Source organism: Sminthopsis crassicaudata, chromosome 1 (genome assembly GCF_048593235.1).
Source record: "Sminthopsis crassicaudata isolate SCR6 chromosome 1, ASM4859323v1, whole genome shotgun sequence".
Lineage (NCBI taxonomy): Eukaryota > Metazoa > Chordata > Mammalia > Dasyuromorphia > Dasyuridae > Sminthopsis > Sminthopsis crassicaudata.
This window is the reverse complement of record NC_133617.1, coordinates 226930572-226945647: the sequence shown is the minus strand read 5'-3', so window position 1 is coordinate 226945647 and position 15076 is coordinate 226930572. Positions and strand designations below refer to the sequence as shown.

Genomic DNA, 15076 nt, shown 5'->3' with positions numbered 1-15076 from the left:
TTAATCTTTAAATTACAGGACATATAAGAGTCACTGGTTACCACCACTCGAGATGCAGCTGACTCATTGACATAATGAGCAGTGGCAATGGTGAATCCTGGTTCCCGGGAATATCTCCATTCAGATGGGCTTTTTTCTTTGCGAGCAAAAAATTCTGCTTTTAAAGTTTCACTGTCTGATACATGTTCTACCCCAGCAGACTGTATACTTCTTAAGCCAGTACGTAATTCAAAATCCTTTTCCAGCTTCTGGGCTTTCTTCAGACTTTCTTCATCTGGACTTGGCAGTCGGGATTCAGCTTCCTTTATGGGGGCCAGAGATTCTGATAATTTCCTTTTCACGATCTGCACCTCAGATCCTCTCCTGGCTCTGTCATCTGAGATGGCTTCTAAGACCTCATATTCTGTCATTACAGGGATGATTTTCACAGATTCTGTCATCCCTCTCTCAAATTTCTGAAGGGCTTCAAGTGTGGAGGGCTCTCCTGTCTTTTCACCCTCCTTAGCTTTCCCTGTCATGGTCACAATTTTTCCAGAGACAGTATCATAAGATTTTCCTAAAGTATATGTTTTCTGTTTGCTTTCTTCTTTCCATTGCATTTCCCGTGTTAAGTCATCAAAACTCTGCATTTCAATGGTGCTGGATTTTAACACATCAGCAGGGATGTCACCAGTTTTGCTGCTCACAGTCACCACTTTGTAAGTGACAATTTTTTTTGAATCGCCATCAACTACCTCAGTGGGTATTTTGTCTACAATAACCCAATCCTCTGTGCCCTATATTTGAAATATAAAAGCTAAATTAGAATGTCTGGTTCTCCGGTTTTTCAAATAAGAATCCTTTAAGAAAACTAGAAGGGCTATTTGAAGACTTAACTATGCTCAATTCTGGGTTACCACAAAATGGCAGGTGGCAACAATGGCGTCTGACAATTTGGATTAAGAGCTCCTTCCAGATGAAAATTATTAGCTGTAAATGACATATCACTTTTTGATTTTCCAACCTTTAAACATCTAATGCTAAGTATGACTAAAGGCAGATATGCTTTTTGTGCTAAGCAGTCGGGCATTCTATGGTACATGAACTGCTGTATTATTTACATCTTTTTATGTGCTTCCTAGAGTAAAATGAGAAAATCAAAGAATGCCTTTTCAGTTAAAAAATGTTTCAATTCTTTCTTCCCTTTTAAGTAATTGGCAAAATCCCCAAATTTGAGAAAAGGATATCATACCCTTAGCTACATCTTTCTGCTTTTGTGGGATTAAGTTGGAATCTCAAAGATGTTCAATAATTAAATATTTTCCATTTTGTAAATGGTTGAAATCTCCTATAAATACTGACCACTTTTTCCTACTTTGGGGGACATCATCTTGTGCTTATTTTTTACCTATTCTCCTAAACTTTGTGAAGAAGTCAAACCTCTCTACAATAAACCTCTCTATGAAAGCAGAGGACCATCAGGATGTAATGATGCAGCTAAAGAACTTTACAGGCAGTATGTGATTAATATGGCATCTAATTTTACATTTATCATACATCAAAGCCTGAACCTAAATATTTGATTAAATATAAATGTATGCATATATGTATGTATGTGTATATATGCATATGGATCATATTTATGTGTTAGTAATAGTTTAAGGAACTGAAAAATAACCTCTAAGGTTGATGGGACAGTTTTCTGCAAAATGATTTGATGAGAAGAAACCATAGTGCCAGAAGAATCTCTTTCCTTCAGTCTCTTTAAATCTTTTGGCTAATGGAAAGATCAATAAAAATTCAGAACTATCATCATCAATCAAGATCATCTGAGTTAATGGAAACCCATAAAGAAAATATACATTAGAAATAAGAAAAGGTAAACATTTTCTAAGAGCAAACAAAAATGTTTGAAAAAAATACATGCTTGGTACATCAAAAACACAGATAATACACTCACCTAAAGGCAGAAGGCATCAAGCAAGAAAACATTAGCATCTGCTAATCACAATATTTAGAGATTACCCTAACTCCCCTCCCCCAAGATCCAAACAGAAAACAGCATACCTACCTTTATTTTAAAATACAGTAACTGTTGCAAGAAAATGAAAACTAAGGACTAATTCTAATGAAACTTAAGTGTGCCAAAGCAATTCCACCTTGAAAATTCCTGTATGTTTGTTTTTTACCTGAGACTCAAGGAATGAAGAACTTCCCTGCTGCAAAAATATAATTTTTTCAGATATTTCTCTTTCTTCTTTGGTCTGTTTGAATAAAGGGGGTTGGGTTGGAGAGGGGGAAGTAGACAGTTTCCAAAAAAGGAAAGTTAGGAAGAGAGTTCTTAGATTTTGCAATATAAATGCTTATCTAGTACTCATGCATATCTCCAGCAGAAGCAGATTTTTACTGTCCTAACTGAACTGAAGAGAATCAAAAAGGAAATAAACAGAAATTTGAGGATAATATTCAAGTAAATTTTTTTTGTTCATGTTCCTTTCATGGAACAATAAACTCATATACTTTTTTAAACCTTCAAGCCTTTCCACCACCCTCAACCCCCCCCAGAACATTTCCTCTTTTGTGAATATGCAACTATGTTCTCTGCCGTTTTAAATAGCCTTTGGATATTAATTTTACAAAAGAAGTTACCAGAAGAGTCACTAAGATAGCATAGAAAGAAAAATGTCTAAAGTAGAGCAATGTTTTCTAAAAAATTAATGAACATTAATTTTCTCAATTCTACATATTAAGTAAGTTTACTTGTTATTGGACAGAATAGTGTCCTGAGAGGCAGTTTTATGTCAGTAATTTTTAACAAATTATACCTCTCTTCCTATCATACTATTCCATAAAAAAATTTAAACCACATATTTGTAAATGACCAGGCTTAATTTGATCTTTTAATGATCTAGTGAAAATTGTGTTTTATGCTGATTCAAAGACATCTTGGATAAAGATTAGCAGACAGTTAATTGCTCAAACACTGTAATCTTTAAAAAGGAATAAGATAGCTTATGGGGACTTAGCTTATCATTATATTTTCTAAAAAGACTTCTAGTATTTCTATTTGGGGATTATTTTATGTTGAAAAGAATGAAATGCAACCACATTCAACATGGATTTTGTTGTCTTTTCAATCAGTGTTTATCTAACACAAATTATAAAACTGTGTGAAGAGGTCAAAATTAAATATATATTTTCAGAATTATGCTAGTAGGCACTGAGAGGAAGTTTTAAAAGCATCATTTCCCATTCACTGACGTGACTATAATGATTAAAAATGAAAGATAAACAGGGTCCTCAGGAAATTCTGGTGTTTACCATCACATAATGTCAGCATAGACTATGCATAAATTTAAATGTGTTTTTAATGTGTAATTTATGTGTTTTGTGTATGTGTGTGTATGTATGTATAAAAGTAGTAAGTAGGAAGGTAAAAGTTTTGATTTTAAAGTGTGAACTCTAAATAGAATCAAATTAATTATGCAAGATAATGGGAGAAGAAGACATGCAGATAGTTTTTTCTTTCTTTTTTTTTTAATAAAGCATATGAGTTCAAATATTTATTTTAGATTTTGAGTATGATGAATTTCATTTAACAAACATTTACTAAACACTTGTGTGCAAAGTATTTTGCTAGGTAGTTGGGGAGTTACAAAGTTTAGGAATTTATAATGCCTACCCTTATAAAAAGTTATGGGTATTGACAATTTATGATACACACACACACACACATAATCATAGTGTCCAAATAGCCAAAAATGTGCAAAGAAAGCTCTCGGTGAGCTAAAAAAGATTTTCAAAATTTATTATAAATGGGTGGTTTGTGTGATCACGAGAGGATTCAGTGAGGATGACATTTGAGTTTATCAGGCACATATTTCAATCAGCAATTTCATAAGTCACTCATATGTGTATCCCTATTCAATGAGGAAATCCAGTCTCTTTGTACCTTTAGCCTTATTTTTCAGTGATTTGGGAACTGTTTCAGTAACTTGGGAGTCATGATTTGTGGTTGTAACAGATAATAAATTAATCAATAATCTATTCATGTGTTATTAATAGAAAAAATGAAATTTAAGAATTCTTCTAAGGATCAAGTTGCTTTATGAATGGACATACTTGCTCCTTCTGATTAAAAGTTGTCTGTAGAAGACTAGGTTCTCATTTATAATTAGATAGAAATTTTAACACTATTCTCTTTATTCTGACCTTCTTCCTAAATCTGGTATCTATTTTGAATTTTGTTCCAAGGGGCTTGGTTTCTTGGCTAGACTTCAAGTTTGAAAGTATTCCCCATGTAAAGTTTAATCCAATAATACGCTAAGGGATTTTGCTTTCTAAAGGGACTTGCCATTTTAAGAAGTCTAAAAAGAATAAATATTTAATGGAATTTTGGACATTGTGAAATGTGGTAGAAGACTATTTTGGGGTTAAAGTTCCTGTGGTGAGAATCTCTTCAAATCATGCCATATACAGATGGTAGGTATCACTCTACCTATTCAGATAGGCTAGCCCTCTTTGTGTATGTATATTTAACTTTATTCTAAAACATTTTCTGCATTACTGATTGTCTTATATTATCCATGCTGCCATTCTGCTTTCAGTAAAGAGGATGCACAATTTGACTACACAATACACTGTGACAAAATGAAACTAGGCTTTATAAAATTTAAATGAATGAAATTAGCAAGTAAATGCAAATGTTAAATGTTAGCAAAATAGAATGAAACCTATTAGTTCATTTATTTAAACAAATATTTATTTCAATTTCTTTTCTCCTTTTTAATTGTTTATAAATCAGTAGTGGTTAGTAAAACAATTGGAATTCATTAAGATTCAGTTCAAACAGATAAACTTAAAAAATAAAAAGAATGGCACACTATAAATCAGCAGTCTTTCTTCAATTTTGCCATCTTATCACAGATTTTAACAAAAGGAGCAGCTAAAGGGACATAATCAGTCCTTAAACTCAAGTGCACTAGGCATTCTGACAAGATTGAGGTTATTATTTTTGAGAATGGGGTCAAGGAGGAAAGAAATCCCATCATTTATGAATAGGGGATTTTGTTTTTTTTTAAATTTAGAAGTAAGCAAAATGAATCAGTGTATTTGAGATTTAATACTCCTAATTTCTTATTTGAACCTGCTTAGTCATAAAATGAACTGATTAGATTGTAGACTCATATAGATTGTAGACATTTGTAGATCAACGAGCTTGAAAGTATTTCAAAGTATAAAATTATTTCATGCTTTTTTAGCAGGCTATATGAAAAGCAGTTTTATGTTGAAAATGAGTAATTTTTAACATGTGAACTTTTCATTTGTTTATGATGGTATATCAGGTCATATCTTCATATTAAGTCTAGATTTGATTGTGACACTGAAGAACCCTAAGGAGTTTATACTGATCTCATCATTGGAGAAAATCAAACCTTGACATGATTCCCTTGAAAACCTGTTCATGTACTGTGGAATTAGTAGTTTAGAAATTCTTCTTTAGAATATCCAATCATCTACCAAAATTTAAACCCATTTTTCTCTCTCATTTTCTTCCTTGTAGGGATGGAGACATTCTGTCTATCATAACCCTTCACATTTTTTAAAACAGGAGATAATAAATCAGAAAAGGAATAGAAGAGACTTTTAAACTATCTTCATTCACTCTCCTAATTGTAGCCTAAGCTCTCTCAGACAAGACATATACCTTAAGCTTATAAAATAATAAGCATGGAACCTCCTATCATTGCTCTTGATAATTTAATATGTTTTCCAAGATATTTATGGCTTTCAGGCTACACTGAACAAAAATATGTTAAAGAACAACAGCTGAGGGTCAGTGTTAAGACTGTGGGAGTCTGATAGCTTTGATTATGTTTGACATATATATGAAGACCTCAGTAATGCAATTACAATTGTATTAAAGTACATTAACTCAAAAGAATGTTAATTTTTCAAATTCTTATTTGAAACTCAAATGATTTTTTTAATAGAATGAGTAGGACAGGTGCTTTGATTATATATACACATATATATGTATATATATATATATATATATATATATATATATATATATATATATATATATATATATATATATGTGTGTGTGTGTGTGTGTGTGTGTGTGTGTGTTTGTGTGTGCATAATTAACCTTATATTAAGATAATAGTGACATAGTTCTGACTTTTCAAAAAGGATGAAAACTTTTAAATATAGGGATATTATATACTAGAGTATATATTTATTTAACCAAGACTACATATTAAAAACTTGAGAATCTGAATTGTAATTCAATCATGTCTCCCATTTGGGGTTTTCTTGGCAGAGAAACTAGAGTGGTTTGCCATTTCCTTCACTTTACAGATAGGGAAAGAAATTGAGGCAAACATGGTTAAGTGACTTGCCCAAGATCATATGGCTAATAAGTGTTTAAATGGGGATTTGAACTCTTGAATATGTATCTTCCTGATTCCAAGCCTAGTGTTTTATCTACTGAACCAACTAGCTGCCTCAAATAAGAATCTACTGAACTAAAGTATATTTTTCAATATACATGTTTAAAAATTCTTTAAAAGATGATTTTAAACAGCTTAAGAGTGTTCCTGATCTTTTATGCTCGTTGTAGCTGAGCACTGCCTTCATAGCAAAGCAGTCATTATCAGAAACATATTAAATCAATATAAAATCTTTTCTTTAGAGATACAGTATTAAGAAAAAAAAGACACTAAATAGGCACAGGAATTGTTCCATCTTAAATGTCTTTGTAGAAGAAAAAGTTATTACTCATTGATGGATTCCAAAATCTTTCCTATGTACTTTAAGGGGTCTATGAGATAGAAGATTAATTTTTTGCAAACAAAATATATGTTTTTTTCCCTTCAAAAATAGGTTTTGTACTCATTTCCCAGTACAAGCCTAAAATATATGTGTGCAATAGAAAACTGGTTGGAGAACAATTACCTACAGATCACTAAAATTACATAACATTTTCAGTATCCCAGGTCAAGGTTCTAGGGAAGGAAGAGCAGTCCAGGAGAAAGAACACTGTCTCTAGGGTCAAAGGGCCCTGGTTCAAATGCTGCTTTTGATGCTTAATATTTATGTGACTTTGAACCTCAGTTTCCTCATCTTTAAAATGAGGTGGCTGGACTAGATGGTCTCTGAGATCTACTTCAACTCTAGGACTATTATCTAATGATCTCATAATCATTAGATCCTTCTATTGGTTTTCTTTTATAATAGGCTCATGTAGCCTATTTCTGAAAAAAGCTGAGGACAAAGACTCAGTTGAGTTTCAGAGAAGTCCTTAGTTATGAGAAGCAAGAAATCATCTGAAGGAAAACCAGGATCTCATATCATACTGTTAAAATTTTCTGTATTCCTTCTTTTAATTAAGGGATTTCATTAAGTCCTTCTTCTTTGGTAGTTTATAGTCCATCCAGTTTACATTTGATCTAATTTTTATATATATACTATCTTTTATTTTGTTATTTTCCCTCTACATAATATCTGGTCCAAAAGCAAAATGTGAATTAATAAGATAGCCTTCTGTGAGGCTGTTTTCAATTCATGCAACAGATAGCAGGTGAAATCAGCTCAATCAGCCTGCTCAGACGCAACTTAAATCTCTTTCCACATTGCAAAAGAACAAGTAAGTGGAAGCAAAGGCGGCATGAAAGGATGATACTTCCAATATGAAGATGAATCACTGACCTCTTCAGGCACAAGTGGTTCAATCATTGGGGCATCCTCCTGTCTCATAGCGAGCCGCACTGGAGATGTGGAAAGTCTCTTTTCCCATTCATTAGTCACAGCAGTTTCTGTGGAGGTCTCTAAAAAGGTTCTTTTCAGCTCACTAATGTTGGTCTGATGTTTCATCAGTTCTTCCTGATTTTTATCTAACTCCTATATGCAAAAGGCAAAGAAAGAGAGACCAAAACCCAATGCATTACACCCGATTCTTTCCATACTCCCTGCCTGCTAATAAAAATAAGCATTCAAAAATGATAATCTGATTAGTATAGAATAATTTTTGAGTAGCACTCTTAGGCATCAGGTTTCATGACACTGCCACACACACTGTGAAGATGTGGTATTTTTAAAGGCAATGACAGAAAATATCAACTTCAGATGAAATAAAAATAAAAATATCTAAAATTGTGAAAAGCTAAATCACAAGTAATCAAAGAGAATTCAAACATATGCACACACATATTAAAAAAAAAGGAGGCATCTATCTCTAATACAGGCTAAAGGTCACAGGAAGCTGGAGAGATATACCCAATTTATTAGCAGGTGGGAGAACACATTTCATGCACCATAGTGAGAGTCCACAGGTTAACCACTGAGAATCACCACACACATACATGCACTGGTATATACCAATACCAACCTCTAACATTAGATTACTATGTTTGATATACACATTTTCACCCTTTATTCGCTTAATCAGACTATTCTGAAAAAAGTGAAGAAGAAAGGGAAAGGTAAGGGACATGGTAGTCGAAGGGAACAAATGCCATCATCCTACATACTACATCGATAACAGTCTAACTATATGGCATGCTGAGAGATTAGACCACCACACCTTAAGAGTACATTCACTTTTTCATTTCTACCTGTGCCTTGAGGTCTGCATCTTCCTCCTGATCCGACTGTCAGCATCAAGAAAAAGTGGAAAATAAAGTCTTACCAAGACAAATCATTCCAAGCCTGAAACAGATGAGCCGCACATTCCTGCTCCGTAGCTCTACTGTGGACTTCACATTATAAAAAAGTCACACACATACACACACATGTAAAGAGTGTGACTAGGAAAGGGAGGATGGTGGCTTCCATCTCAGTATAAGCATGCCTTTGAAAAATCAATATCGTAATTTCCAAGTGTGATAAACAGCTACACGTACAGTTAAGGCTAAGAGCAAAGACCTGAAAGGTTGTGTTCCACAAGAGTTCAGGATGAATCTTTGAAGCACACTGAATGACTGCTGTGGGTGCTGGTTCATTATTATTTGACAGATCACTAATGAAATGACAAGAGCTAAACCAGATTTATGTTCAAGGTTCACATCATCCTAGGACGTTTAGGAAGGACCACATCACCCCAGAAAATCAGCACTGTAGAGAATCTGTTTAAAATTCGAGGTGACCAAGTACATCAATTTATAAGCGAAATTTTGGTATAAATTACATAAAAAAGTAAGATGAGCAGTGAAAATTACCAATATGATTACACGCATTAATATAACAATGAGAGAATATTGAGATCACAAGTTGAAAGTGGATCAGAAAAAGGACAGCATTCATTTGTATATCCTTAGAAACATTATTTAGCATCTCTGCAAATCCATACTACCTGACCCATGTGATTCAAAAGTTTATGCAAATCTAAGAAGAAGATAATAATATCCATAGTATCTACACCATCTAGGGATTTAGGGAAGATAAAATAAGATGATCTATATAAAGCAGTTTGTAAACCTTAAAGAGTCACTTAAAATGTTGATATTTATGAAATAAATCAATTGATAAACATTTATTAAGCACTTACTATATGCCAGACTCTTGAGACATAAGGACAGAAATGTAGTCTTAACCTCAAAGTGACTATGATGCAGATTAAGTTAAAGCTAAAAGCATCATGTATATAGACTATATATATACACATGACCAAAAATGATGAACAAAGGACAACAACCAACTACCAATATATGTATACAGATGTGTATATAAAATTTGGAATATAATACTATTATAGCATTTCTATTACATTGGCAATTTTTCAAAAAAAATTCTAAAAATCATATAGAAACATTTCTCCCAATGTGCCAGGTTTCATTATATTATTTCTCATTTTATTCTTAACTCAATAATTTTCAAATATTCCAATTTCATCTCTGGATGTTTCTTTGTTTCTTAACACATACTCATATTTGTATGGTGCTTCAAGATTTAAAGATTTCTTTCCTCATAACCGTTCCTTGTGGTAGGTAGTACACTAATATACTCTTTTTTTCCCTTTTCTTTTTCCTTTTTTGCAATCGGTGTTAAGTGACTTGCTCCGGGTCACACAGCTGGGAAGTATTAAGTGTCTGAGGCCAGTTTTGAACTCAGGTCCTCCTGACTTCAGGGCTGGTACTCTATCCACTGTGCCACCTAGCTGCCCCTACTAATAATCTTTTAACAGATAAGGAAATGAGACTGTGAGTGATTAAATGATTTTTTTTTTCATGGTCATGACGAGTAAATCTCTTCCTTTACTCTCCAGAATTGCCTTTCTATAATATGCATTATTTCCACAGGAAACAACTAAAATCCCATTTCAAGCTGGCTCATCACATTATCAGTAATGACTTTTAGGTATTATTTATCTGCCAGACAGATTCCTCTAAAAATCAATAAATTATACAAATATACCAGTGAAAATTTTTTAAAAAGATAAATCAATTAACTTATATAGAAACTTATAATTATGTCTTGACAAAACATGAATGAATAAAAACAAATATTTCACATTGTAAGAAAGTTTCAATAGATTACTAGAAAAGGAACCCTTTAATTATTTGAGTAAAATACCCAATTAGTGGAAAATATTAATTTTGGAAATGAAATATTCTAGTAAAGAAAATATGAATGATGGATATGGACTGTTAGGTCTTTTTTCTAAAGATCTTTATTCAAAACTATATGAGTGATTAATAAGGGCGAAAAAAGGATGAACTACTGTCATTATTTTCAAAGCAGTAAAATTCTTAGCATATATTGTCAATTTCCATATGCTTCTGGAATAAACTCCTCCCCCCACTCCCTCTTATAGGCAAATGACTGTGGTATGGGCTCATTTTCTTAAAAATTAGATTTTATGCATTTGGAAAAGGAAAAAAAGGAATCAATGTTCTCATACACACATTATACACACACAATTCTTTAAGGACAAAAATTGGGTGAGGGTTTTAGAAAAGATAATATAAAGAAACTACCATAATTGTTTTTTAAAATTAGCTGTCATATATAAACTTTTTATGATTTTTATACTTGATTAATGATTACATTCAAATCTTATTTAATCCCCTAATTCAGGTGGAAATTCATTAAATTTACAGGCAAAGCACTATAAAATAAGCATGATGTCCAAAGTATTCATTACAGGCAGAGTTATATTATATTACTCTTTTTTGGCTGACAACTGTACACCATATGTGCTTGTAGTTACTATACCAACCTCAGTGGCAGTGGTTTCACCATCAGCTGCAGTATCCGTCTGTTCACTGTCAGTCTATTGATTACACAAGTAATCAAGATCCAGAAGGTAGGCAGGAATAGAAAATAAAAACACAGTCTGTCAAATAGGGCAGGTCATAGCTCAGATAGGTCCACCTCTATGTTTGTGACCTGCAACACGCTACACCTTCCCAATAGTTTGCAGCTTTAAGCAAGAATAAAAGAAAAACCATAACTAGGTTTGCTCAATAGAACAGACTCAGAGGAAGACATAGCATGATACTTTATTGAAGACTATTTTAGCCAATCTGAACTGTCTGGAAAGACTCTAATGGTTTATATCTTGAGGAAAGTAGATCTGTTGCCTTCTCCCTCCCATATTTTCTTTAACTAAATCCCTGAAAAAGCTATTAAATATTTCTGTTAAATGTATTAAAAGTTGCTTGTCATATTAAGCTTACTTGGAGTTGAGAGGTTAAATTTATTATAAAACATTTTTAAAAGCTACTATAACAGTCACCTGACTTTCAGCCCCTCATTTATACAGATTTGATTATTTATACTTGTTTATGAACCATTAGGCTGTCTGCATTACCAATTAGTTTGCTTAGGCAGATATAAATAATTCAATAGAATACATAGCATTTGTGCAAAAATGTCATTCATTTGACAAAGTTACTATTGAATGTTTTTTAGATTAAATGTTTTTGCTTCTGCTTTTTGCAAAATATAAAGTATGTTGAACTATATACTTAAATATATCATCCTGATAAATATTATACAAATAAAGCAAAAAAAAATAACACCTGGTAGATATAGTAAAAACAAAGCACAGCATTCTATAGTCTAGACTGGACCTAGAATGACCTAGATGCACTCTTAGACTTATTGGCAAATTCTAGACTGGTTTAAATCAGTTTTGGTTCCAATATTTTAAACAGTACAATTTAAATCCACTACTTCTTTATGAAGATGACAAGCCATAGGCATTACTGTATTATACTGAATTCTACAGTCTTTTAAAGTAATTTTTGTTTTTACAATTATAAACCCAAATTTTTTTTTTGGGGGGGTAAGGCAATCAGGGATAAGTAACTTGCTCAGGGTCACACAAATAGTGTCAAGTGTTTAAGATCATTTTGAACTTTTGTTCCTCCTGAGTCCAGGTCCAGGGCTCTATCCATTGTACCACATACCTGCCCCAATCTACCCAAATACTAATAAGAGAATTGTTGATCAAAAGAAAATCCCACCTATGATACAGAATAACTGAAAAGCTGGGGCAATCTAAACTTTTGGACAATATGAAGTTGAAGAGTTTTCCTCCATTTTTAATCTTTCAGATTGTACCAAAGTACTAAGTACCAAAAAAGAAATAAATCTTATATCCTGACTTTCTTTTCTTAGGTAAGTTGTTTTCTAATTGGTGTTATTTGAATTTACCTTTGGATAGGTCTATTTCTTACAGCCAAGTTATTAAAAAGTAGCTCTCTACTAATTCTAAATTTCTATGACTTGAGAAGTATGAAAGGAAAGCTTAAAAATAGTTACTTTCTTAGAATAATGGTATTAGGTCAATGGGATTTAATGCCAATGTATATTTGTCAACCTAAGAACAATTAGAGTTACATATGAGTAAATCAGTACGGTCTCCTTTTTATACTTCCAAGGACCATGGTGAAACATCACTGAAAAGCAGTAATTAGTAGAAAAGGTAGCCCAAATTAGTAAACCGTCTAGTAGAAAATGACACATTTTGAAAAGAACTCAAGCTTTCATGTATAAGTAAAACTGATCCAAAATTAATATAGAAACTACTTCAAGTGTTTACTACTAAATTTCAAGAAAAAGAGTTTTGTTTTTTAAGGTAAAGGTAATTACCTTAAAAATCTGCTCACATAATGAATTTTTGGCAAATTCTTTTTTCATACATAGTAAACAGATTAAAGTCTAAGATATTCACACTTTCGCAAATTCCAAATCAAAGGAACCCAAATTAATGAAATTTTGTTCCATTTGTAGGTTTTATTTATATGTCAGTTGGGATAAGATAAAGTGTCATATGATCTTTTATGGTAAAACATGATGCCTGTGCATCTTAAATATAATTTATTAAATTAAACAATTGATTTCTTAGCATCATGTGTACTCGGTATCTTGTAGCAATACAAATTACAATGAAGAATCTCAAGGGGCCAAATTCCATAGAGTAACAAGACAAATTACTCTTCCTTATAGACTGAGATCTGATCTAAACTTAATGCCTTCCACGATTAACTCAATTCTCCATAATAGAAATATGTACCTTTCCTCCTGTCCTGAGCTTTCTGAAACTACCAAAGTGAAACTCATCAGTTAATAATTATTTTTAATGCATCTGGGCATATGGGAAGATATGGATCAGGATAAAAAGAAATCCGAGTTTCAGTATAGATAAATGACCAAATACAAACTTGGTGCCACTGAAGAACAATGGAATGTGTGAAGAATTCCTCATACAGACAGAATTTTAGCAAAAGTAGAGGGTAAAGTAAATTCTTTAGTTACTAGTTTTAATTCATACATTTTGAATATTTTAATACAATGATAACTATAAGCTATATAGCTCATTTCCAATAATTAACTGCTGTGATTTGTTTTGCCAATGTAATGCAGACATGCCCAAATTTAACATTAATTTTCATGCACTGTTTACAACAAAATGCATACCCTGGATTAGGCACAAAAGCTGTGTACTTTCCTACATAAAAGGACAATATTTTGCATAAAACTGCAAAACTTACACCAATGCTAATGTTAAAATACTATGAGTCATCAATTCTAGTCTTCATTCCTCTATGTTCAAGGGTGAAATCTAAATCAATGTATTTTAAATAAAACTGTTAAGACATTTTTTCCTCTTTCTGTATTGCCTTGATTTTGTGATTTATCTTAAAGATTATATACACACACATATAGACATATCTGTTATGTGTGTATGTGTGTATATATGCACATATACATACACATACCTTCAAAAGAATATACACTATTATGATAATAATAATTTTAAATATTCTCAGGAATATTTGTGCTATCTGTTGCAATAAAATGTTTCATGTTTATGTGAAGCTGGTGCCTGGCAAGAAATTTAGGCAGGAATAAAAAAAGAGAGAACCTGATATCTATGCTTATTGTTTGCTGGAATGAAATTTATGGGGGTGCTTATGTTTCTATGGAAGTAAGAAAGAATGATGGCCAAAGGGCAGTATAGATCATTCAGGTCAGCTTCCACCTCACCCACCAGTATGCTCACATTATAGCAAAGTATTTAGAAATAAAATCTTGGAAAAGCTGTTCAAGAAATTCATTTCCAGAAGTTCCAGAACACACCTACCAGGGTTCTACTGGTTGACTACTGGACTTCCCTGACATTTTTGGGGTGGGTGTGTGTGTGTGTGTGTGTGTGTGTGTGTGTGTGTGTGTGTGTGTGTGTGTTTGGATTTATGGATTCTGTCTCCATCATCACTTGGAAAAACTTGACTGTTCTACCTCACTGACACAAAATACAGGGAGCTTGTCTTCCAAATCCTCAGGCATATGACTTGAAGATTTTTAGCTGCAAGTGGTCCATCACATGTCTGCTTAAGAAATACGACTAGAAATGACCACACAGAGTTCTCTTTACTTACTGGTCCTGATGTTATTCAAGGATAGTATGACTGAGACCCTAACTACCTTAGAGTCATGACTTTCTGAAACAACAAATCAGAATATTTTTCATCATATCAACATAAATGCCTTCATTCTTATTGTTCATTTTATACTTATTTTACATATAATGTACTTCTTTGGTAGACCCTTCCTGAATTAAATAAGGACTTTAAAGGGAATTTGA

The 15076-nt window shown here is 32.7% G+C and overlaps 1 protein-coding gene across 31 annotated transcripts in view; it reads right to left on the bottom strand.

The window, feature by feature from the left end:
- Window positions 1–15076, bottom strand: part of EPB41L3 (erythrocyte membrane protein band 4.1 like 3) — a 349128-nt gene that overhangs the window by 65411 nt on the left and 268641 nt on the right. For 8 of the 31 annotated variants that reach the window (XM_074275655.1, XM_074275478.1, XM_074275508.1 and 5 more), the window contains exons 13-14: window positions 11201–11254; window positions 7693–7884 (exon numbers count right to left, since the gene is read on the bottom strand). The exons of 1 other annotated variant lie outside the window; for it this stretch is intronic. In XM_074275655.1, the coding sequence (XP_074131756.1) occupies window positions 7693–7884; window positions 11201–11254 (246 nt within the window). Of the gene's footprint in view, window positions 1–2168; window positions 2244–7692; window positions 7885–8371; window positions 8438–8597; window positions 8634–11200; window positions 11255–15076 lie in introns of all 31 variants that reach the window. 22 more of the 31 variants (XM_074275428.1, XM_074275433.1, XM_074275443.1 and 19 more) reach the window with 5 other exon arrangements.